General features: G+C 45.3%; 1 protein-coding gene across 2 annotated transcripts in view; it reads left to right on the top strand.

The window, feature by feature from the left end:
• Nucleotides 1-23,644, top strand: part of cwf19l2 (CWF19 like cell cycle control factor 2) — a 202,048-nt gene that overhangs the window by 40,279 nt on the left and 138,125 nt on the right. For both annotated transcript variants that reach the window (XM_072476758.1, XM_072476757.1), the window contains exons 3-7: nucleotides 1,425-1,541; nucleotides 4,650-4,760; nucleotides 7,395-7,514; nucleotides 15,948-16,041; nucleotides 21,729-21,844. In XM_072476758.1, coding sequence (XP_072332859.1) covers nucleotides 1,425-1,541; nucleotides 4,650-4,760; nucleotides 7,395-7,514; nucleotides 15,948-16,041; nucleotides 21,729-21,844 — 558 coding nt within the window. The remainder of the gene's footprint in view (nucleotides 1-1,424; nucleotides 1,542-4,649; nucleotides 4,761-7,394; nucleotides 7,515-15,947; nucleotides 16,042-21,728; nucleotides 21,845-23,644) is intronic.

The following is a 23,644-nucleotide window of genomic DNA, read 5'->3' as shown; positions in this document are numbered from 1 at the left end:
ATGAATACCATGAGAAATTGATTTTATTCAGGAACTGAATAGTTTTCGTTAAATAATTGAAAGGTAGCGACATAGTTAGGAATAGTTTTGACAGTTAATCGATCATACTGTTGGTCCAGTTCTGAATTATGAACTTTAAATATCTTTGCTCAACTTGTGTCAAAGCCAAAATGACAATAGAGATTGGAAAATCTTGCAGCACTGAAGAAGACCATTCGATCTATGAACTATCTAGTTAGTCCCATTTGTCTAGTCATTCTCCTTATCTCTGTTCCCCCAGCTCCAGGCATCTCACCCCCCCCCCCCCCCCCGAAATCCCCAACAACAATATGAATCTCATCCTTATTCCTCTCTAGCTTTGACATTTGGCAAAGAGTCATCCAGACTCGAAACGCTAGCTCCGTTCTCTCTCCACAGATGCTGTTCGACCTGCTGAGATTGTCCAGCATTTTCTGTTTTTGTTTCAGATTCCAGTATCCGCAGTAATTTGCTGTTGTCTAGTCTTTCCCCTTAACTTTGCACTTTTTTTCTATATAAACTTTGATAAGACCACTTGGCGAAGTGCTCACTTGTCTTTGAGTACTGCTATGTGATGTTTTGCACACATTTGAATGGGAAGACTGGGTCTTAAAGACTAATTCATGTCTGAAACATGGCACCTCCAACAGCTCAGCACTTCGTCAATGCTTCATTGAAGCGTCAGTCTACATTACGTAATCGAGTTCCTAGAGAAAGTTTTGAACCTGTAAGAGATGAGAGTGCTGCCACTGAAGCAAGGCTGACACACACATTAAGATTTTTTCAAACTAGTAGTTTTTGTACTAGCTATTGGGGAGGTCAATAAAAGAATAATAAATGTGAATTTATATACCTCATTATGCTAATGTCACAAAATTGTTTCACAATGAATAATGCTCGAGTATATCCGAACAATATGGGAACATTCTGTGTTACCAATATTCCGCAGATAGCAATGAAATAAACAGAAAATCATTGATAAATGCTGCCAGGACTTTCGTGTTTTGATCTGCTGTAATTTCTAATATTTGTTAGAAATAGCACTTCTGGTGTAGGGGATCAAAGGATATGGGGGAAAACTGGATTAGATTATTGAGTTGGATGATCAGCCATGATAATGAATGGCGGAGCAGGCTTGAAGGGCTGAATGGCCTCCTCCTGCTCCTATTTTTTCCATGTTTTCTATGTTTCTATCCTGCTATTAATGTTCATATAAATTGATTTTTGCTCACATTTGTGTTTGTTAGAAACCTGTAAGATTTTGATCCTAGCACTGCAGTGAATTCCGCACGATGGAATCATTTGTTTAGAAGCACAGTTTACTGATGGCTGAACAGTCAGTACGTTTGATGGATAAAATAAAAAAGGTGGAAATTTTTTAACAGTTGAAATGTGCCTTCTTGCAGGAACATTCTGTTGAATACAAGAAGAAAAAGGAGAAAAAGTCAAAGAAAGGCAAAAAGGAAAAGAAGAAAAAGAAAAAACTAAAGGAAAAGTCTGATGAATTCAGTGAAAGTTCTTCTGTATGTATAGATTTAAGACCGGAAAACAAAACTTCTTACATCAAGTTTGTATGTTACTGTAATTGTTCACTTTAAATGGAAAGGAATACAAAAATGCAATTTTAAAAAACTTAGTTCCTTGTTATAACAGTTCTCTGGTAATATAGACTGCTATAGAGCTAGAAATTAAGAGGATGGGGTTCCCCTACCATGCTGGCATTGGGCAGGCATGTATAGGTAGGCTCATTGGTGTTTTATGAAATACCGTGCCTCGATTGCATGCCTTTATCCAAGCTTCGGGGGAAGACCTTTACTGGAGCAGTATAGCATTTCTAGCTCCGACAACAGTCACTCGATCTGTTTGATCAGAATCTTTATTATTGTCACAAGTAGGGTTGCATTAACACTGCAATGGAATTACTGTGAAAATCCCCTAGTCGCCAGATTCTGGCGCCTGTTCGGGTATACAGAGGGAGAATTCAGAATATCCAAATTACCTAACAGCACGTCTTTCAGGACTTGTGGGAGGAAACCGGAGCACCCGGAGGAAACCCACACAGACACGGGGAGAATGTGCAGACTCCACATAGACAGAGACCCAAGTCGGGAATCGAACCCGAGACCCTGACGCTGTGAAGCAACAGTGCTAACCACTATGCTACAATGCTGTCGATGAGTGAGGTTGACAGGTGTACCATGGCATTGGCTAAGTTGTGGACTGTTTTGCACTGTTGGCAAGTCTCTGTTAAAAAATAGATTGAGACTTTCCAATTAGCAGAGACCGGCAATTTGCATCCCATGAGTTTGGGATAAATTGAAGCCCAGGCCATATAGGCGAAAGGACAGGGTTTCAGTGTAGGCTCCACCATTCGGTCTTGACAAATGGAGATATTCTGGATCAGCGATACTAAAGAGGAGGGTTAATAGATATAGCTCAGAATTACTACGTTAGTTGTTGATTCAAGCTTCAAACTGTTGATGAAAACAACAAGGACTTAGGTTTATAGGGCCTTTGACAGAGTAAAATAGAATTTAATAACTAGCTATTTAAGGAGATATTAGGTTAGGTAACCAAAAGCTTGGTCAAAATTAGGTTTGAAGGAGCATCTTAAACAGGAAAAGAGCGGTGACGTGGTTCAGTTGGGAAATTCCTGAGCTGTGGGCCTAGACAGTTGAAGGCATGGCTACCAATTGTGAACTGCAGTAATAGAGGGATGCACAAGAGGCCAGAAATAAAGGGATGCAGCTTTCTCAAAAGGACTGGAGCAGATTACAGAGATTGGAAAGGACACAGTCATAGGCAGATTTACGCATCAGGATGACAATTTTATAATCAAGTTGTTACAGGACCAGGAGCCAACATCAGTTAATGAGCACAGGAGTGATGAGTGAATGTCAACGCGCAGAAGGATTTTAATATTTCATTTTAAGGGGCAGTGTGAAAGAATAAGCTTTATGACATGGCATGTTCCTGAATAAGCTTTGTCTAAAGTTTTTAAATATTGCACAGACCATCAATATACTTAAAAACGTGCTGTGATGGATTAATTTAATGTTACTCATGATTTCTAAACTGACACACACACTTTAATGAACCAGTGCCATTCTCACATCTAAAGTAATAGAATTCAAGAAATTTGTATACATACATAGTTGCTCTGTCAATTCTGCTGTAAACTTTAGTTGATAATCAGACTTTGCATCTATTGTGAGCTTTGATAACTAAATATTTTCACGTAAGTTAATCATACCAACATGAAATTAATTTGGATGATCAGGTTCACTGCTATTGTTCTGGGGCCCTTAGAGTAGAGCTAATGCTTTGAAGGGTCAGCAGATATTTATATTCTCAAACTGAGATTCATCATAGAATCTATGGCACGGAAACAGGCCCTTTGGCCCAAACTTCTCCATGCCAACCAAAAAGCCAGCTTTAAGAGTTTTATGAAATCGGCTATAACATTTTAGTTAATACATTTGTGATACAACTGTAGTTCTAACCATGCAAACAGTGAAAAATATCTGATGCACGGATTGACAGTTTTGTAAACCTGTCTTAAACTAATCAATGGGCGTGGGTTTCCCGCTCAAATCGGCAGGCACAAAACCTTGAGCGAGTTGCCCGGCCGATCTGGATCACACCCAGCGAGGGCCATTAGGCTCATTTAAATATGTGTGGCCTATTTGAAGCTGCATTCTCCCAGTGCCCGGAAGTAACCGGCCACACCGGTGAGGCCTCAACTGGGTGCCGATTAGTACTGGTGCCCACTAGCAGAGACCAGGCATGGTGGCCACTCTGTGGTTCTCGGAGGCCATTGGAGCCTCCCGGATGACCGGTGAAAGTACAGGGCGGTTTCCTGGCACTCCCCCAGGCACCATGATAATGCCACTGCCAGGGTGCCTGGTTGGCACTGCCAAGGGTCGGGGTCTGAAGGGGGCCATGCTCATGAAAACAGGGCTTTGAAGGGGGCGGTGGTGCAGGGGGGATATGAAGGGGCTACACAAAAGTTGGGGAAGGTGAGGGGGGCCTGAAAGCTGGAGGATGGGGGAGACTCAGTGACCCGATAGTGGGGGTGGGAAATGCCCCTGGATGCGGGTTGTGGCATTGCCCATGGGTGGGGGGTGCGGGGAATTCAGGTCTGGATCACACCCAAAAAGCTGGCCGGAAACACCCTGCCACACTCGCCCAAAATGACACTTAGTCTTTTTTTGGGAGAATCAAGGCCTGTGTTAATGTGCATCCAATATTTCTACACAAAATTAATGTATTTAATGAATGGTAAAGAAAAAGGTTACTGATACATTGTTTCTTGAGAAAAATAATAATTAATTCTGTCTTTGAACTGTAAAAACAAATGGCTAGATGGTACTTTTAAGTTTGGCACTGAATAACTAGGATTGCAGAGGAAAATTATTACAATAGGGTGTGAAATAATTGCTATCTTTGGTCTTCGTGTAAGCTGCTCATGCAACATTGAATTGACAACGGTAAAATAAGTTATTAGAAAACACATTGTATTACATATTTTAATTGTGAAAGCTCTTGAAATTATGTTAATTGGGTACTATTAACACATTTATCATAGTTAATGGTGAGCAATTTATTTTGTTTTATTTATTTTTATTAAGGAATCAGAGATGGAATGGATTGAAGCTCCTACTGGTTCTGGCAGCAGTGAAAAGCCTTGGAAAATCCAGGAGGAACAATTAAACTTTGCGAATAAATCAGATGCTGCTAAGGTATGAAATAACTTTTCAGGACCATAAAATATTACAAAGTCCATTAGGGAAGGAAATCTGTTATTTGGCCTGGCCTTTAAATTACTTCAGACACAAAGCAACTTGGTTGATTGTTAACTACCTTCTGAAATGGTCCAGTGAGCCACTCCGTTATATCAAAAATACTGCAAAAACTATAATAAGAATAAAACCTGACACTCCACTTGGATTCATATACAAAGAAGGCATACTCATCCCAGTTGACTCTGAAAAGTTCCACTCACTAACATCTGGAGTTTTTGCTAAAATTGGGAATGCTGCTGACAGACTAGTCAGCAACAGCCAACATAGTCATACTCACAGAAACATACCTTTCAGCCAACATCCCAGATTCCTCCATCACCATCTTTGGATATGATCTGCCCCACTGGCAAGGCAAACACACCAGAAGCAGTGCCGCAGTAGTTTCCAATCAGGAGGGAATGGCTTTGGGATTTCTCAACATTGACTCTTAATGAATTTGCAATGAATCAGATCATAAAAGAGAGGAAATCGGCTGCTTATCGCCTTTCACCTTCTCTCGGCTGATACATCAATGCTCCTCATATAAATTCTTTATCATAGTGAGTAGTGAGGTAGTTATTCTTACCTAGGGTCCTGAATCTTAATAAAGGTAACTATGATGGTATGAGGCATGAATTGACTATGATGAGTAGAAAATATTATTGAAAGGAAGGACAGTGGACAGGCAATGGCATGCATTCAAAGAATGAATGGGTGAACTCCAAATGTTGTTTATTCCTATTTGTCGCAAGAGTAGAAAGGGAACCATGGCCAAACCATTGCTTACAAGGGAAATTAGAGATGGTATTAGATTCAAAGAAGAGGCATACAAGTTAGCTAGAAAAAACAATAGACCAGATGATTGGGAGCAGCTTAAAATTCAGCAAAGGCAGACCAAGAGATTGATTAAGATGGGGAAAACTCAATATGAAAGTAAGCCCGTGGGGAACATAAAAACTGACTGTAAATGTTCCTATAGATATGTAAAGAGAAAATGATTGTTTAAAACAAATGTAGGCCCCTTACATCAGAAACAGGGGAATTCATAATGGGAAACAAAGAAATGGCCGAGGAATTAAATTCGTACTTTGCTTCTGTCTTCACAAAGGAAGACATGAATAATGTACTGGAAGTTCTGAGAAACACAAGTTTAAGTAAGGAGCTGATGGAAATTAGTATTAGTCGAGAAATAGTTTTAGGGAAATTAATGGGATCGAAGGCTGATAAATCTCCGGGGCCTGATAATCTTCATCCCAGAGTACTTAAGGAAGTAGCCCTAGAAATATTAGATCCATCCGCGGTCATTTTCCAAAATTGTTTGGACTCTGAAATGATTTCTTTGGATTGGAGAGTAGCTACTACAAACCCACTATTCAAAAAGGGAAGTAGAGAGAAAACAGGGAACTATAGACCAGTGAGCTTAATGTTGGTAGTAGGGAAGTTGCTCGAGTCCATTATCAAGGATTTCATAGCGCAGCATTTGGAAAGCAGTGGCATAATCAGACAAAGTGGAGATGCCGTGTTGGACTGGGGTGGGCACAGTAAGAAGTTTTACAGCACCAAGTTAAAGTCCCAACAAGTTTATTTGGAATCACTAGCTTTCGGACTGCAGCTCCTTCATCAGATGAGTGACTCACCTGATGAAGGAGCTGCGCTCCGAAAGCTAGTGATTCCAAATAAACCTGTTGGACTTTAACCTGCCGTTGTAAGACTTCTTACTATAATCAAAGTCAGCATGGATTTATGCTTGACAAATCTCCTGGAATTCTTTGAAGATGTAACTAGTAGAGTTGACGAGGGTGACCACGGTGGATGCAGTTTATTTAGATTTTCAGAAGACTTTCGACAAGGTCTCACATAGCAGATTAATATGTAAAGTTAAAGTGCATTGATTAGCAGACAGGAAGCAAAAAGTTGGAATAACGGGGTCTTTTTCCAATTGACACGCAATGACTAGTGGGGTACCACAGGAATCTGTGCTAGGATCCCAACTGTTCATTATATATTAATGATTTGGATGAGGGAACTGAATGTAGTATTTCCAAATTTGAAGATGATACAAAGTATCACCCTAATGGGGCATCCCCTCCATGGGATGACCATATCCACCACGACCCGCATTGAACCCCAATGAAGAGACCCCCCCCCCCCCCCCTACCCCTGACTGCACCCATCCCTGACCATCCAGCCCACCCCAAATCCTACCACTTGCCATCTTCTCCCTAGCTTGTAGGTGACTGGACCTTTAAACTTATCTGATTTACGGCAACCCTCAATAAAAGGCCTCAGGAACAAACCGCAGTACACAGTTCTCGCCTGGCCTGAGTTAGAAGTTCGGGCGAGAAAGGATTGACAGGGTTACGAGTTAAGAAATTAGGAGCAGAAATTAAGAAATTGGGAGCAATCCAAATCTGATTGCCACTCCACCGAGGTCCAGGCCCATTTACTGTAATGTTAGCAGCCTTCTAGTTCTTCATTGGAGGTGGGCTAGCTGAATAACATGAATTCAACTCTGTAGAGTTAGTACATTTTTTCATGTTGCACTTAGCTCCATAAGTTTAAAAATTCTTTAATGTATTCATTCTGCACTAGAGGGAAGAATGGATGACGTTAGACTTCATGTCTATAAAGACAGTATCCACTGCAGCAATACGAGCTGGAAAACTGAAGGAGAAAGAAATGGAGCAAGAGAAGGTGGAAGCCATGGAACAGGTAATGAGAAAACATGAAATAATTACTATGAGATAAATGATTTAGATGTAGCCAACAAAATATAAGATACAGTATTGAACAAAGTATGCACTTTAGTGTACCACATTGCAGTACAGTGCTGGCACTGTAACTTAATTCAATTTAAATTAAGTTAACTGAAGTAATACTAATGTATCCCGGAACCCAAAACTACACTTAGAACTACTCTGTCCTGCACAGCTTCTCCAATTTCTCATCTCCAAACTCTGCTGACATGTATTGATCCACACCTAACACATGGGGGAAGAGAACCAAGTTGCAATTGTGACTCTTCAATAAATACTTGTATTTATATTGCATCTTTAACACCACAAACATCTTGAGGTGTTTCACAGGACTGTTATCAAATGTAGTTTGACACTGCTTCCGGAGGTGGCCAGGGAGTGAGCGGTTGCACATTTGCTCCCACTCAAAGTGGTATTTTTTCATCTTTTCCCTGCCCGAATGTGGAAGTATTTGATGGCAAGAGGTGCAGGAGTGCCTGTAGAAGGTGTTACACCTTTGATGTGGCTGGTGGATTGATACACGAACCAGGGTGCCTCGGGGTGGGCACCGATCTGTGACAACCATAGGTTTGTGCCGGTGGGGGGGTTCCCTGCCATATTTATGAAGACTCTGAGAGTCCAGGCTTTTTGTCTTCATAAGTTGCTTAGGTGTGTACCATGGGGTTTCATTGACCACATACAAAATTTATAATTGTTGAACAGTGTTCTCAATAATTTGCATTTCTCGGGCAGTGTACACTATTTGATCTAGATTTCCTGATATAGGGTTTATCCGTCAATAGGGTGACAGTACTTACAGTAGCTTTTTCTAAAGTTTCACCCCTAAAAATTCAAAACCGACAAGACTGGCAAATAAAAATGTAACAAATAAAAAGGGATAGGTCTGGTACTTTCTGAGCTCAGCATCAAAGGTGGAATATGGACCTCATGGGTATTTTAGACACAATTTTTGGTCATACTTTTTCCTGTTCTGGGTGATTTATAATTCTATTCTGGAAGAATACTGAAGTTATTCAGTCCTCCAAAAGTGATATCAGCCAAAGTGGAAGATGTTATATTTTGTTTTTTCCATTCGATGAGTTTACCAGTATCTTTTTTTTAAAAAATATATATTTTATTGAAAACGTTTTCCAAACAACAATTTTTCCCTCTTACAAAGCAAACGAAACGATAACAAAACAGAGATTTTTAACGATACACAAGTAACAAAACCCCATTATCTATTGACCTAAACTAAACTAAAGCCCCCCCCCCCCCCTCCCTTGGGTTGCTGCTGCTGGTCGTCTGTCTTCCCTCTAACGTTCTTCTAGGTAGTCGAGAAATGGCTGCCACCGCCTGGTGAACCCTTGAGCCGATCCTCTCAGGGCAAACTTTATCTGCTCCAGTTCAATGAACCCCGCCATATCGTTTACCCAGGCCTCCAGTCCGGGGGGTTTCGCCTCCTTCCACATGAGTAGGATCCTGCGCCGGGCTACTAGGGACGCAAAGGCCACGACATCGGCCTCTTTCGCCTCCTGCACTCCCGGCTCTTCCGCAACTCCAAATAGAGCTAACCCCCAGCCTGGTTTGACCCGGGCCTTCACCACCTGCGAAATCACTCCCGTCACTCCCTTCCAATACCCTTCCAGTGCCGGGCATGCCCAAAACATATGTGCGTGGTTTGCCGGGCTCCCGCCACACCTCCCACATTTGTCCTCCACTCCAAAGAACCTGCTCAATCTTGCCCCCGTTATGTGTGCTCTATGTAGCACCTTAAATTGAATCAGGCTAAGCCTGGCGCATGAGGAAGAGGAATTTACCCTGCTTAGGGCATCAGCCCACATACCCTCCTCTATCTCCTCCCCTAATTCTTCTTCCCACTTTCTTTTTAGTTCGCCCACCGACTCTTCCCCCTCTTCCCTCATCTCTCTATAAATCTCTGACACCTTGCCCTCTCCGACCCACACCCCTGAAAGCACCCTGTTCTGTATCCCCTGTGTCGGGAGCAACGGAAATTCCCTCACCTGTTGTCTAGTAAACGCCCTCACCTGCATATATCGCAAAAAATTTCCCCGGGGCAACTTATACTTTTCCTCCAATGCTCCCAAGCTCGCAAAAGTCCCATCTATAAATAAATCTCCCACCTTCCTAATTCCCAACTGGTACCAGCTCTGAAATCCTCCATCCATTCTTCCTGGGGCGAACCTATGGTTGTTCCTGATAGGGGACCCCATCAGGGCTCCCCGCACCCCTCTCTGTCGCCTCCACTGTCCCCAGATATTCAGTGTTGCCGCCACCACCGGGTTTGTGGTAAACATTTTAGGTGAGAACGGTAGCGGCGCCGTCACCTGCGCCTCTAAACTCGTCCCTTTACAGGACTTTCTCTCCAGTCTTTTCCACGCCGCTCCCTCATCCTCCATCATCCATCTACGTATCATTGCCACATTGGCGGCCCAATAGTAATCACCCAAGTTCTGTAGTGCCAGTCCTCCTCTGTCCCTACTACGCTGAAGGAACCCCCTCCTTACTCTCTGAACTTTCCCTGCCCACACGAAGCTCGTGATGCTCTTATCTATTTTATTAAAAAAGGTCTTGGTGATTAGTATAGGGAGACATTGAAATACAAATAAGAACCTCGGGAGGACCATCATCTTAATTGCTTGCACCCTGCCCGCCAGCGATAGAGGCTGCATGTCCCACCTCTTGAAGTCCTCCTCCATTTGGTCTACCAGCCGTGTCAGATTAAGTCTGTGCAAGGTTCCCCAGCTCCTAGCGATCTGAATCCCCAGGTATCGGAAGTTTCTTTCCACTTTCCTTCGCGGTAAGCCTTCTATCTCTCTACTCTGGTCCCGTGGATGTATCACAAATAATTCACTCTTCCCCATGTTTAGCCTATACCCCGAGAATTCCCCGAACCCCCTCAAAATTCGCATAACCTCTATCATCCCCCCCCGCTGGGTCCGACACGTATAACAATAGGTCATCAGCGTATAACGAGACTCGGTGCTCTTCTCCCCTTCTAATCACCCCTCTCCATTTCCTGGAGTCTCTCAACGCCATGGCCAGAGGTTCAATTGCTAACGCAAACAACAATGGAGACAGCTGGCATCCCTGCCTTGTTCCCCTATATAATCGGAAATACTCCGATCTATGTCGACCTGTAACTACGCATGCCGTTGGAGCCCCATAAAGAAGTCTAACCCAGCTAATAAACCCATTCCCAAACCCAAACCTCCTTAACACTTCCCATAAATACTCCCACTCCACCCTATCAAATGCCTTCTCTGCATCTATTGCCGCCACTATCTCTGCCGCCCCCTCCACTGGGGGCATTATTATCACCCCTAATAGTCGTCGCACGTTAACATTCAGTTGTCTCCCTTTTACGAACCCTGTCTGGTCTTCGTGCACCACCCCCGGGACACAGTCCTCTATCCTCGATGCCAGTACCTTTGCCAGCAATTTGGCGTCCACGTTCAATAGTGAAATAGGTCTATAGGACCCGCACTGCAACGGATCTTTGTCCCTCTTCAAAATTAGTGATATCGTCGCCTCCGACATCGTCGGGGGTAGAGTCCCCCCTTCCCTGGCCTCATTGAACGTCTTCGCCATCAACGGGGCCAACAAGTCCACATATTTTCTGTAATATTCCACCGGGAACCCGTCTGGCCCCGGGGCCTTCCCTGCTTGCATGCTTCCCAGTCCCTTAATAACCTCGTCCACCTCAATCGGCGCCCCCAGGCCTGCCACCTCCTGCTCCTCCACTTTCGGGAACCTCAATTGGTCCAGGAACTGCCGCACCCCCTCCTCTCCCTCTGGGGGTTGAGACCTATACAGTTCCTCATAGAAGGTCTTGAACACCTCATTTATCTTTCCTGCCCTTCGCACCGTGTCTCCCCTTTCGTCTCTAATTCCTCCTATCTCCCTCGCTGCTGCCCTCTTTCGCAATTGATGCGCCAACAGGCGACTAGCCTTTTCCCCATATTCATACCTCCTCCCCTGTGCCTTCCTCCACAGTACCTCCACCTTTCTGGTGGTCAGAAGGTCAAACTCCATCTGGAGTCGTCTCCTCTCCCTGTACAATTCCTCCTCCGGGGTCTCTGCAAATTCCCTGTCCACCCTTAAAATCTCCCCCAGTAATCTTTCCCTTTCCTTGGTCTCTGTTTTCCTTTTGTGGGCCCCAATAGAGATCAGCTCTCCTCTGACCACCGCTTTTAATGCTTCCCAGACCACTCCCACAGGGACCTCGCCGTCGTCATTGACCTCCAGGTATCTCTCAATACACCCCCGCACTCTTGCACACACTCCCTCATCCGCCATCAGTCCCACATCTAATCGCCAGAGTGTTCTCTGCTCCCTGTCCTCTCCTACTTCCAGGTCCACCCAATGTGGGGCATGATCCGAAACTGCTATGGCTGAGTACTCCGCTTCTTCCACCCTAGAGATCAACGACCTTCCCAAAACAAAAAAATCTATCCGGGAGTACACTTTATGGACATGGGAGAAGAAGGAAAACTCCCTAGCCCTAGGCCTAAAAAATCGCCAATGATCCACTCCCCCCATTTGGTCCATAAACCCCTTAAGTACCTTGGCCGCTGCCGGCCTTCTTCCGGTCCTTGAGCTGGATCTATCTAGCCCCGGCTCCAGCACCGTATTAAAGTCCCCTCCTAAAATCAAGTTTCCTGCCTCCAGGTCCGGTATACGCCCCAGCATCCGTCTCATGAATCCCGCATCGTCCCAGTTTGGGGCATACACATTAACCAACACGACCTCCATTCCCTCCAGCCTACCACTCACCATTACATATCTACCTCCGCTATCTGCTACGATGTTCTTTGCTTCAAATGCTACCCGTTTCCCCACCAAGATGGCCACCCCTCTGTTCTTTGCGTCCAATCCTGAGTGGAACACCTGCCCCACCCATCCTTTCCTTAGCCTAATTTGGTCCGCCACCTTTAGGTGCGTCTCTTGGAGCATAACCACGTCTGCCCTTCGTCCTTTCAAATGCGCGAGCACTCGGGCCCTTTTTATCGGTCCATTCAGGCCTCTCACGTTCCACGTGATCAGCCGCACTAGGGGGCTACCTGCCCCCCTCCCGTGTCGACTAACCATTACCTTCTCTAGGCCAGTCCCATATCCCGCCTCTGCGCTCCCGCTCGCTCCCCCAGCGTCGCACACCATCCCCGCCCATCCACTCTTTAGCCATTTCCTTTTGGATTTCCGCAGCAGCAACCCAGTTGTCCCCCCCCCCCCCCCCCCCCCCCCCCGCTAGATCCCTATCTAGCATGATTGCTCCCCCCATATCACTTCCGTAAGTCAGCTGACTTCAACTGACCCCGGCTGCTCCTGCTCACTCCTCGACCCCCCCCCCCCCCCCCCCCCCCCCCCCCGTGTGGGGGAACTCCCATCCGCCTTGCGCCTGTCTTCCCGTCTTATTCTTTCTGGCGCGGGAACATCCCTTTACCTGACCCGCCTCTTGTGGCGCAGCTCCCTTTCCCCTCCCCCTCTCCTTCCCCATTCTCCGACTATGTCCCGTCTTTCCTCCCCTCACCGGCGCCCACATTTCCCCAATGTCTCCCCCCTTCCCTGTTTACTTCTCAATTAACTTCCACCGTAACATTAACAATAACAATAACATTTCCTGCAGCATCAGTCCCTCAGTTCCGGTCCAATTTCTCTTCTTTGATGAAGGACCATGCTTCCACCGCCGTCTCGAAATAATAGTGTCTCTCCTGATACGTGACCCATAGTCTTGCCGGCTGCAGCATCCCAAACTTCACCTTCCTTTTATGCAACACCTCTTTGGCTCGGTTGAAGCTCGCCCTCCTTCTCGCCACCTCCGCACTCCAATCCTGGTATATCCGTACCACCGCATTCTCCCATTTGCTACTCCACACCTTTTTAGCCCATCTCAGGACCTCTTCTCTGACCTTAAGGCGGTAAAATCGCACGATTATCGCCCTTGGTGGTTCTCCCACTTTTGGTCTTCTCGCCGGAATCCGATTTGCCCACTCCACCTCCATGGAGCCCGCAGGGGCCTCAGCTCCCATCAACGAGCTTAGCATCTTACTTGCGTACTCTCCACAATCCACTCCTTCCACACCCTCAGGGAGACCTAGTATCGGAAGGTTCTTCCTTCGCGCTCTGTTTTCTAGGGCCTCGATCCTTTCAGTACACTTTTTATGAAGTGCCTCGTGCGTCTGAGTCTTAACCGCCAGGCCCAGGATCTCGCCCTCAATATCTGTCACCTTCTGCTCCACCACGCGGAGCTCAGTCTCCTGGGTCTTTAATGTCTCCTTGAGCCCCTCAATTGCCTGTAGCATCGGGGTCAGCACCTCCCTCTTCAGCAGCTCCACGCACCGTCTCACGATTTCATCCTGCTCAGGCCCCCATGTCGCCTGCGCTTTCTCCGCCGCCATCTTGTATTTCTCTCCCTCTGACTTTTTGTTCGATGATTCCTCGGGCTGCAGCCGCCGCCGCCGGTTTCTTCCTTCTTCGTTCGTGGGGGACTCCCTTCCCACACACCCCACACCGGGTCGCGTCGTCGCAAAATTCCCCGTTGGGGCTCTTAAAAGAGCCAGAAGGTCCGTCGGAGCTGGAGCCGCCGAAACGTGCGGCTAGCTCGGCATCACCGCAACCGGAAGTCCGTCGAGTTTACCAGTATCAACAAGAGTACTCATTCAGTTGGTGCATGTTTTCACTGGAAGATTAATTTTTTTACTTTAACATTGCAACACTCCTGGGAAATAGTGTTGCCTTCTATTATGGTGATATAACCAAGTAACCATTGTATTTAATCTGGCTAATCAGTGGGAGAGTAAGCTTTCCTTAGGTGGGATGGTATTTAGCTGAGCTACTCAAACAGTGAATTACAGTGCAAAACAAGACACCCACCGCCCAACCTGACCCACCCCAACCCATCCTCTCCCCTTCCCGGTCTCCCCCTGATTATCTGAACCACTTACCTTTGAAACTTCTCCCTTTAAATTGACGTATGAGGAGAGATTGAATCGGTTAGGATTGTATTTGCCAGAGTTCAGAAGAATGAGGGGGGACCTCGTAGAAACCTATAAAATTCTAACACGATTGGACAGGGTAGATGCAGGAAGGATGTTCCCGATGGTGGATGTGTCCAGAACCAGAGGTCACAGTCTGAGGATACGGGGTAGACCACTTAGGACAGAGATGAGGAGAAATTTCTTCACCCAGAGAGTGGTTGGTCTGTGAAATTCATTATCACAGGAAGTAGTTGAGCCCAAAACATTGTATGGTTTCAAGAAGCAGTTAGATATAGCACTTCGGACGAAGGGGATCAAAGGATATGGGGGAAAGCGGGATTAGGCTATTGAGTTGGATGATTAGCCATGATCATAATGAATGGCGGAGCCGGCTTGAAGTTCCGAATGGCCTCCTCCTGCTCCTATTTTTTCTATGTTTCTCTAAACATCTCCTTTATGGCAGTTGGTACCATAAAAATTGGGCGTTCCTTTCTTCCCAGTTACACCATGTCGATGTTAAGCCGGGGATGCACTTCGCTGCTCCTGTCTCGCCCAGCCTGAGGAAGGAGGGTTGCGTGAAATGGGACTTGGAATTTCAGCAAGGTTAAGTCCGTCGAGAGTGACAATCAGCCGGATATTGCCACTCTGAGCAAGTTACGGGCCGAAGTCTCTGTGAACTGGGCAGCCAGCAAATACACTTTGAAAAAATGCTGCATACTAACAAGCTCAAAATTAATGAGAGATTTACCAAATTTATTTCCTGGGATCCGAGATTTTAACTACAAAGTTAGTTTGGAGAAGCTGGGGTTGTTCTCCGTGGAGGAAGGAAGCTTGTTAGATGTTCCCATTAACTGATGGGTAGAACGACTTGGGGATACAGATGCAAAATTTTGTGCAAAGGTTTCAGTGGGGATGTGAAGAAGGTCTTTTGTATGCAGTTAATGTTAATGACATGAAACGTGCTGCCTAAGGGAGTGGTGGAAGTGAAGACCATCAATGATTTTGAAAGAAAATTGGATAGACGCTTGAGGGAAATAAACTTGCAGTACAGTGATAGTGGGAAATGGGACTAACTGAAGTCCTGTCCAGAGAACTGCATGGACTTGATTGGCCGAATGGCCTCCTTCTGTGCTGTAATGACTTTGACTCCATATAAGTTCCCTACCTGGCTCTTTTTTATAACGACTCTTTTAGGTTTTCTGCAATGATGTGCAAGCTTTATATTTGTAATACGCTGAACTAATAAATGTCTACATAATTTTGTTAGTTTTAGTGGGCATGAATGAATCCATTTTCAAAGAATCGCCAAATACAGTATATGGACAATGGAACAAAGCATACGGAGTAATTTTCTTCTATAAGTTCTGTAATTCTAATTATGCTTCTAATTGAATTGGTTTCTTACATTATAGGCTGAGATATACAAAAGAGAATTGAATCCCTACTGGAAAGATGGAGGTTCTGGCTTACCATCTGAGGAAAGTGACTCGGCACCAGTTCAAAAGGGCAAGTGTAAAGCCACTTTCAATTGAATGTTGTGGTTTATATTGCTTTTATTTCAAACCAGCGTTTGAGGTTTTTTAATACTAATTCTTGGGAAATGAATATTGCTGGCTAATTGCCCTCGAGAAGGTGGTGGTGAGTTGTCTTCTTGTAGTCCATGTGATGTAGGTACACTCATAGTGCAGTTAGGGAGGGAGTTCCAGGATTTTGACCCAGTGACAATGAAGGAACGGAGATATATTTCCAAGTCAAGGATAGTGGAAGGTTTGGACGGGAACGTACAGGCAGTGGTATTCCCATGTGTCTGTTGCCCTTGCCCAAGATACTAATGGGTTTGGAAGGTGCTGTTCATGGAGTCTTGGTGAGTTCCTGTAGTGCATCTTGTAGATGGTACACACTGCAGCCACTATGTGTCGGTGGTGGATAGAGTGAATGTTTGTGGATGGGGTGCCAATCAAGCAGGCTGCTTTGTCCTGGAAGGAGTCAAGCTTCTTGAGTGTTGTTTGAGCTGTATGCATCCAGGCAAGTGAAGAGTATTCCGTCACACTCCTGACTAGTGCCTTGTGGATGGTGGGCAGATTTTGAGAACTCAGGAGGTGAGTAATTTGTCGCAAGATTTCTAGCGTTTGATCTGCTCTTGTAGCACAGTATTTATATGGCTAGTCCAGTTGTGTTTCTAATCAATGATCACATCCAAGGGGAGTGATTCTCCCCTACCCGGCGGGGCGGGGGGTTCCGTTGTAATAGAGTGGCGGGAACCACTCCGGCGTCGGGCTGTCCCAAAGGTGCGGACGTCTCTGCACCTTTAGGGGCCAAGCCCTCACCTTGAGGGTCTAAGCGCCCGCGCTGGAGTGGTTTGCGCTCCACCGGCTGCCGGAAAGGCCTTTGGCGCCACGCCAGCCGGGGCCGAAAGATCTTCGCCGGGGGACGTGGGTCGGCGCATGCGCGGGAGTGTCAGCGGCTGCTGATGTCATCCCCGCGCATGCACAGGGGAGTGGGTCTCTTCCGCCAATGCCATAGTGAAGACCATGGCGAAGGCGGAAGAAAAAGAGTGCCCCCACGGCACAGGCCCGCCTGCGGATCGGTGGGCCCCAATCGCGGGCCAGGCCACCGTGGGCGCACCCCCCGGGGCCAGATTGCCCCGCGCCCCCTCCAGGACCCCGGAGCCTGCCCGCGCCGCCTTGTCCCGCCGTTCAAAAGGTGGTTTAATCCACGCTGGCAGGACAGGCATTCCAGCAGCGGGACTTCGGCTCATCGCGGGCCGGAGAATCGGCGGGGGTGGGCTCGCCGACCGGCGCGGTGCGATTCCCACCCCCGCCGACTGGCGCGGCGCAATTCCCGCCCCCACCATATCTCTGGTGGCGGAGACTTCGGGACACGGCAGGGGCGGGATTCATGCCAGCCCCCCGGCGATTCTCCGACCCGGCGTGGGGTCGGAGAATCCCGCCCAGGATGTTGATTGTGGGAGATTCAGCGATGGTAATGCCATTGAATGTCAAGGAACGATGGCTAGATTCTTTATTTTTGGAGATGGTCATTTTTCTGGCACCTGTGTGCCACAAATGTTAACTTGCCACCTGTCAATGCAAGCCTGAATATTGTCCAGGTCTTGCTGCATTTGGTCATGAATTGCTTCAGTACATGAGGAGTCACGAATGGTGCTGAACATTGTGCAGTGATCAGCGAACATACTCACCTCTGACTGCATGATGGAAGGAAGGTCATTGATGAAGCAGCTGAAGATGGTTGGACCTAGGACACAACTCTGAGGACCCCCTGCAGCAATGCCCTGGAACTGAGATGATTGACCTCCAACAACCACAACCATCTTCCTATGTGCCCGGTATGACTCCAACCAGCAGAGAACTCTTCCCCCTAATTCCTAATGATTTCAGTTTTGCTCAGGCTCCATGATGCCATACTCCGTCAAATGCTGCCCTGATGTCAAGGGCAGTCACTCTCAGCTCACCTCTGGAGTATAGCTCTTTTTGTTTAAACCAAGGCTGCAATGAGATGAGGAGCCAAGTGTCATTGGCGGAAGACAAACTGAGCAACAGTGAACAGCTTATTGCTAAGCAAGTGCCACTTGATAGCACTGTTGGTGACCCCTTCCATCACTATATTGATGATCAAGAATGGGCTGACGGGGTTGTAATTGGTCGGGTTGGATTTCTTATGCTTCTTTGTGCAGGATATTACCTGGGAAATTTTTCACATTGCCGGCTGGATGCCAGTGTTTTAGCTGTATTGGCATAGCTTGGCTAGAGGGTGGCAAGTTGTGGAACACAAGTCTCCGGAATATTGTCAGGGCCCCTAGCACTATCCAGTGCCTCTGGCCGTTTCTTTATGTCATGTGGAGTGAATCGAATTAGCTGAAGACTGGCATCTGTGATGCTGGGGACCTCTGGAGGAGGCCGAGAGAATCATCCACTCGATACTTCTGGCTGAAGATTGTTGCAAATGTTTCAGCTTTATCTTTTACAATGATGTGCTGGGCTCCTCCATCATTGAGGATGGAATACTTGTGGCGCCTCCTCCTCCAATGAGTTGTTAAATTGTCCACCACCATTCATGACTGGATGTAGCAGGATCACAGAGCTTAAGAAGTGCAGAGGTGTTGACTATTTCCTTCATTGCTAACTTCAAACTTTTATCAGCTAAAAATGTTTATATTTTAGTGGAGAATTGCTGCTGCTCAATACAAAATCTTTTGAAGATTTCAATGTTGAAATTTGTTCATATTTACAATTAATCAGCCTTGTTATAAATACTAATTATTTGGTAATTGACACCAACATTAGACCTGTTATTTTTCTTAATGAATAAAATTATTTTCCCAACCACCTGCAAATTGGCATTGGGCTAAACAGATTAGGAAAGTTAACTTGTAATTAAAGGAATGGTGTCAGGTTGAGGGGTTCTATTTCATGGCACCAGTACTGGTACAGGGAGGATCTGGGACCACGGTCCAAGTGGAAAGGATAACTAGAGTTGTGCACTAAACTTTTTCTTAATAACATGGGGTGGCGGGGGTGGGGGGGGGGAACAGCTAGAAATGACAGAAACTTAACCATGAAAGAATCAGCAAGAGAGAGTAATGGACAAAGTAAAGGAAAGAATAAGGCAAATGACCACAGATAGGATAACATTAAGGAGTGTCAAGATAAAATAACTATTAAAAACAAAATTAGAAACACTAAATAAAAACAACTATAATCATTGGTGTAGCACTACATGCAGCATTCAAAATAAAATGGATAAACTAGAGCGGATAACTTCTGACAGCATCCAGATATTGTAGGGACAATTGTACCATGGCACATAGGAACAGGAGTAGGCCATTCAGCCCTCGAGTCGGTCCCGCCATTAAATGAGATCATGGCTGATCTGTGGCCTAACTCCATATACCTGCCTTTGGCCCATATCCCTTAATATCTTTGCTTAACAAAAATCTGTCTGTCTCAGATTTAAAATTAACAACTGATCTAACTTCACCTGCTGTTTGTGGGAGAGAGTTCCAAACCTTTACAACCCTTTCAGTGAAGAAGTGCTTCCGAGCCTCTCTCCTGAATGGCCTAGCCCTAATTTTTAGACCATGCACTATGGTTGGGTAGAAGAGCGGGTAGTACTACATGACTGGCAGGTAGCTAATGTTGGGCCTATACATTTAGGGAGATGGAACAATCTGACTAGTCAGCCTAGTATCAATGACAGGAATGTCATTGGAATTTATACCAAAATAAGTGATGGAGCATATTGAAGCAGAAAGTATAATTTTTAAAAATCAGCATGCATTTCAAAAGGCTAAATCATGCTTAACAAATCTGATAGAATTTTTATAAAAAGTGACAGAATAGTAGACAAAGGGTAATATGATAGATGTTTATATGTTATTCAACCTTGTCCCTCGCCTGAGCTGTGGTGATCCTCGCGTTAATTGACCACCAGTCAGCTCTTCCCCTCAAAGGGGAAAGCGGCCTATGGTCATCTGGAACTATGGCGACTTTATCCTTTTAGCTCGGGTTTTTATAATGGTTCGGACCTCAAGAAGTACAAAACTCGGGTACGAGAGGAAAGAGATCTAGGGATATTGTTGAACAATTCGTTAAAAGCAGCATGCAGCTCAGCACAATTAGAAAAGCTACAAATGCATTTGGATTTATTTATAGGGTTATAGAACTCGAATGTAGTGAAATTTTGCTAAACCTGTATAGGACCCTGGACAGGCCACACTTAGAGTACTGTGCACACTTCTGATCTCCGTAGAAGCACTGGGGAAAGTGTAGGAAAAAATTACAAAGATGGTACCTGAACTGAGAGATTGCAGCTTTTGGAAAAGATCACACAGTTGGGACTTTTTTTAGGAAACAGAAGACTTGTGGGTGGGCTGAAGTCTTTAAAATTATGAAGTGATGAACAGGTTGGATATGACTAGTGGGAGAATCCAAAACTAAGGCCATTAAAGCTAAAAGTTCAATCGGGAAAGGGGGGAAATGGTTAGAGTGTGCAACTTGCTACCATTGGAAGTTGTTGAGGCAAATAGCTTAGATGCTTTCAGAAGGAAGCTTGATGAGTATGTGAGAAAAAGGAATGTGAAGATGTTCTGAAAGGCTGAGATGAGTAGACTTGTGAAGTACAAACACCAGCACAGATGAGTTGGGCCAAATGGCTTGTTTATGGGCTGTATATTCCATGTAATTATATGTAAACTATTATCTTGGAGAGAAATGTTTTAAAAATGCCCGTAGCTGAAATCTGAATATTTAATGAATTAATTTTAATCTTTTAAATTAAATTCAGATTCAAAAAAAATGGTTTTCTTTTAAGTCTCGAACGGTGCACAATTATACCAGAACCATGGTTCCAGTCCATTGGAATTATTCTATCCTGCTCTCTTTTGTCTATAAAAAGTAATTCATAACACTAAATGTAACGATATAAATATTTTAACTGTCTAATTCTGAAGACCTAACATGTGTAAAACTCTTTTGAATTGCTTCTTGTTATCGTGTTTTGGAACTGTTGAATGTGTAAATGTTTTTCTGAGAAATGTAACCTGTAATATCTTAAATGCAATGTTCAGTTAATACAAACACTGAAAGACTGTGTGTCGCAGTGGGGTTAGCAGATTTCTTTAACCTCTGAACCTGTGTTTAAATCCAGGATACTCCGATTTGATGAATGTTTGATGACTGCAGACTTCAGCGATAAGATTTTGGGCAGGTTTATCCCAACTTCTCAATCTCTAAAAATAATTTGCCATGTATCACCTTCTACTGCTGTTGCAGATTTGAGGAATATTGTGACTGCCGTAAGCATGAGGTTCTGGATGCATGATCTTGTGACCTATTCCCCCAAACTTTTGATTTTTAACAGAGCAGATGATTTCATAATCTACTGTTGTCTTTTAAGTTAAAAAAAATATGTTTATAAACATCGAGCTATGATTGACAAGTCCTCACCACATCAAAAGCGGTTAAGTGCTTTCTGCTGAGAAAAAGAGGAAGTGAAAGCACTTCTCCGATATGTTTATAAACATTCTGGTTAGCTTCAAAACAGGGTACATGAGGTGCATTCAGACCACGAGCAATTCTGCTCCAGCGGGAGAACTCCCAAATAGAGAATGCAGCCCAATGTATTTTGTAAATGATTGAACCTGAAACTTATTCCTAATATTTTTGAACCTGTAGCTGCTGTGATAGAAGACGGTGGGCTGAAGTGGCTAAGACAATCATACAAGCGTATGAAGGAACAAGCAGAAAGAGAGCAATGTCGTCTGGAGGATGTAATTGCTGCAAGATATGGGGTAAAGTCATTTTAACGGAATGATGATTGAATTGCTACTGTCTGTGAACCTTCAACTTCTAATTCCCAAACTTTTAATATTCCTTTTGATTTCCCCATTTTTGGATGAGAACCCGCATTTCTGTCGATTGATTCCCAATCAAATTCAATTAAAGTCATTAATTTGACCTCCTGCACAGCATTTCATTTGACAGATCATGTTGACTGTATTTGCATTTGTTCTGAAACCTTCTAATCTTTAATCCCTTTACAGCCTTCAGCATATGACTTTCTCTTGCAATGTGTGAAAACTAAATAAATTAGTTTTAATAAAAATAGGTTTCTATTCTCCATACTTGCATAAGAGAATGAGTTTGAAGCTTTATTTTGGCATTCATTGAATTATGTGATGATTACAATACATTTTAGCATAGCAGACTGATGAGCATCATTAATAGTAGAAAAATGCCATGAAGAAAACTTGCATGTAGAATTTATTTTCATAAATAATAGCGTTTGATACTTCCAGTGGCGGCCATGGAGTGAGTGGTTGCACAGAGGGCAGCTCTGGCTCGAAGGCGTTGGTTTGGGCATTTTATACCCATTAGTGGGGTAGGTCCACAGGAAAGTGGTGTAGAGGCAGAGGGTCTTCCCAAGATTGGCATGTCTACTGACTACCAGACCCAGCAAAAAACAGCTAAAGACCTGGCTAAGGAATTGGCGCAGCAACAATTGCGAGAATGGCCGAGGGGGAAGGGTCGTCGCTCGTGGGAAATCCCCTTCATCAAAGAGAAATTTTGCCAGCAAAGGAAAGAGATGCATGGTAACTGGTCGAAGGCAATTGCGGGAGCAGTAGCACCTCTGCGAGGATCGATGGACTGGGTAGAGAAGTGCCTTGAGGCACATGGGGCGACAATACACGGGGTGGAGAGGTAGTGACAGCCTGATCTATCGGATCATGTCCTAGGAGGCAGAGGTGCGGATCCTGGGGGATCTAGGAAAGTGGCTGCGAGTGACAAGTCAAGGAGCAGGAGAACAGGTCCAGGCAGCAGAACCTGTGAATTATGGATCTGCCAGAGGGTGTGGAAGGAACGAGTGCCACGAAAAATGTGCTGGCTGGGTTGGTGGAGGAAAGGGTGCTTGACAAGGCCCCAGAGGTGGACCGGGTCCATTGGTCCTTTAAGGCAGAAGGGATGGGGAGGGGGTTTGCGACATGGCAGAGTTGGAGGCTGAGCGTGGTCATGGGCGGTGGGGGGATCATCTTGGATGGGCTGGATTTAGGGTGGTATTGAGGGAGGTAGAACCGGTGGGGGATGATGGTGGATGGTAGAGGGGAGTGGAGGCATGAGCCTCCGGTAAGAGTTGTGACGTGAAACGTCCGAGGGTTAAAAGGGCCGATTAAGAGGCCCCGGGTTTTTGTGCACCTGAGGAGTTTGAAGGCGGAGGTGATCTTTTTAGGAGAGGCATCTTCGGGTGAAAGAGCAAGTTAGGATGAGGAAGGGATGGGTGGGACAAGTAATTCACTCTGGGTTTGACTCAAAATCGCAGGGGTGGCCATTTTGTTGAATAAAAGGATGGGGTTGTGGGGGCCAAGGAAGTGCGGGACCCAGGGGGAAGCTGTGTGATAGTGAGTGGAGCGTTGGAGGGGTCGCCGTTGGTTCTAGTCAACGTATATGCGCCATCGGGATGATGTGGGGTTTGTAAAGGGCTTACTGGGAACGATCTCGGACTTAGATAAGCACCAGCTGATTATGGGTGGAGATTTAACTGTGTAATAGAATCGAAGGTGAGCCCCAAGTCAATGGGAAGATTGAGGATGGCG

Source organism: Scyliorhinus torazame, chromosome 15, assembly GCF_047496885.1.
Source record: "Scyliorhinus torazame isolate Kashiwa2021f chromosome 15, sScyTor2.1, whole genome shotgun sequence".
Lineage (NCBI taxonomy): Eukaryota > Metazoa > Chordata > Chondrichthyes > Carcharhiniformes > Scyliorhinidae > Scyliorhinus > Scyliorhinus torazame.
The sequence above is the reverse complement of the archived record's forward strand: the minus strand, read 5'-3'. Positions and strand labels throughout refer to the sequence as shown.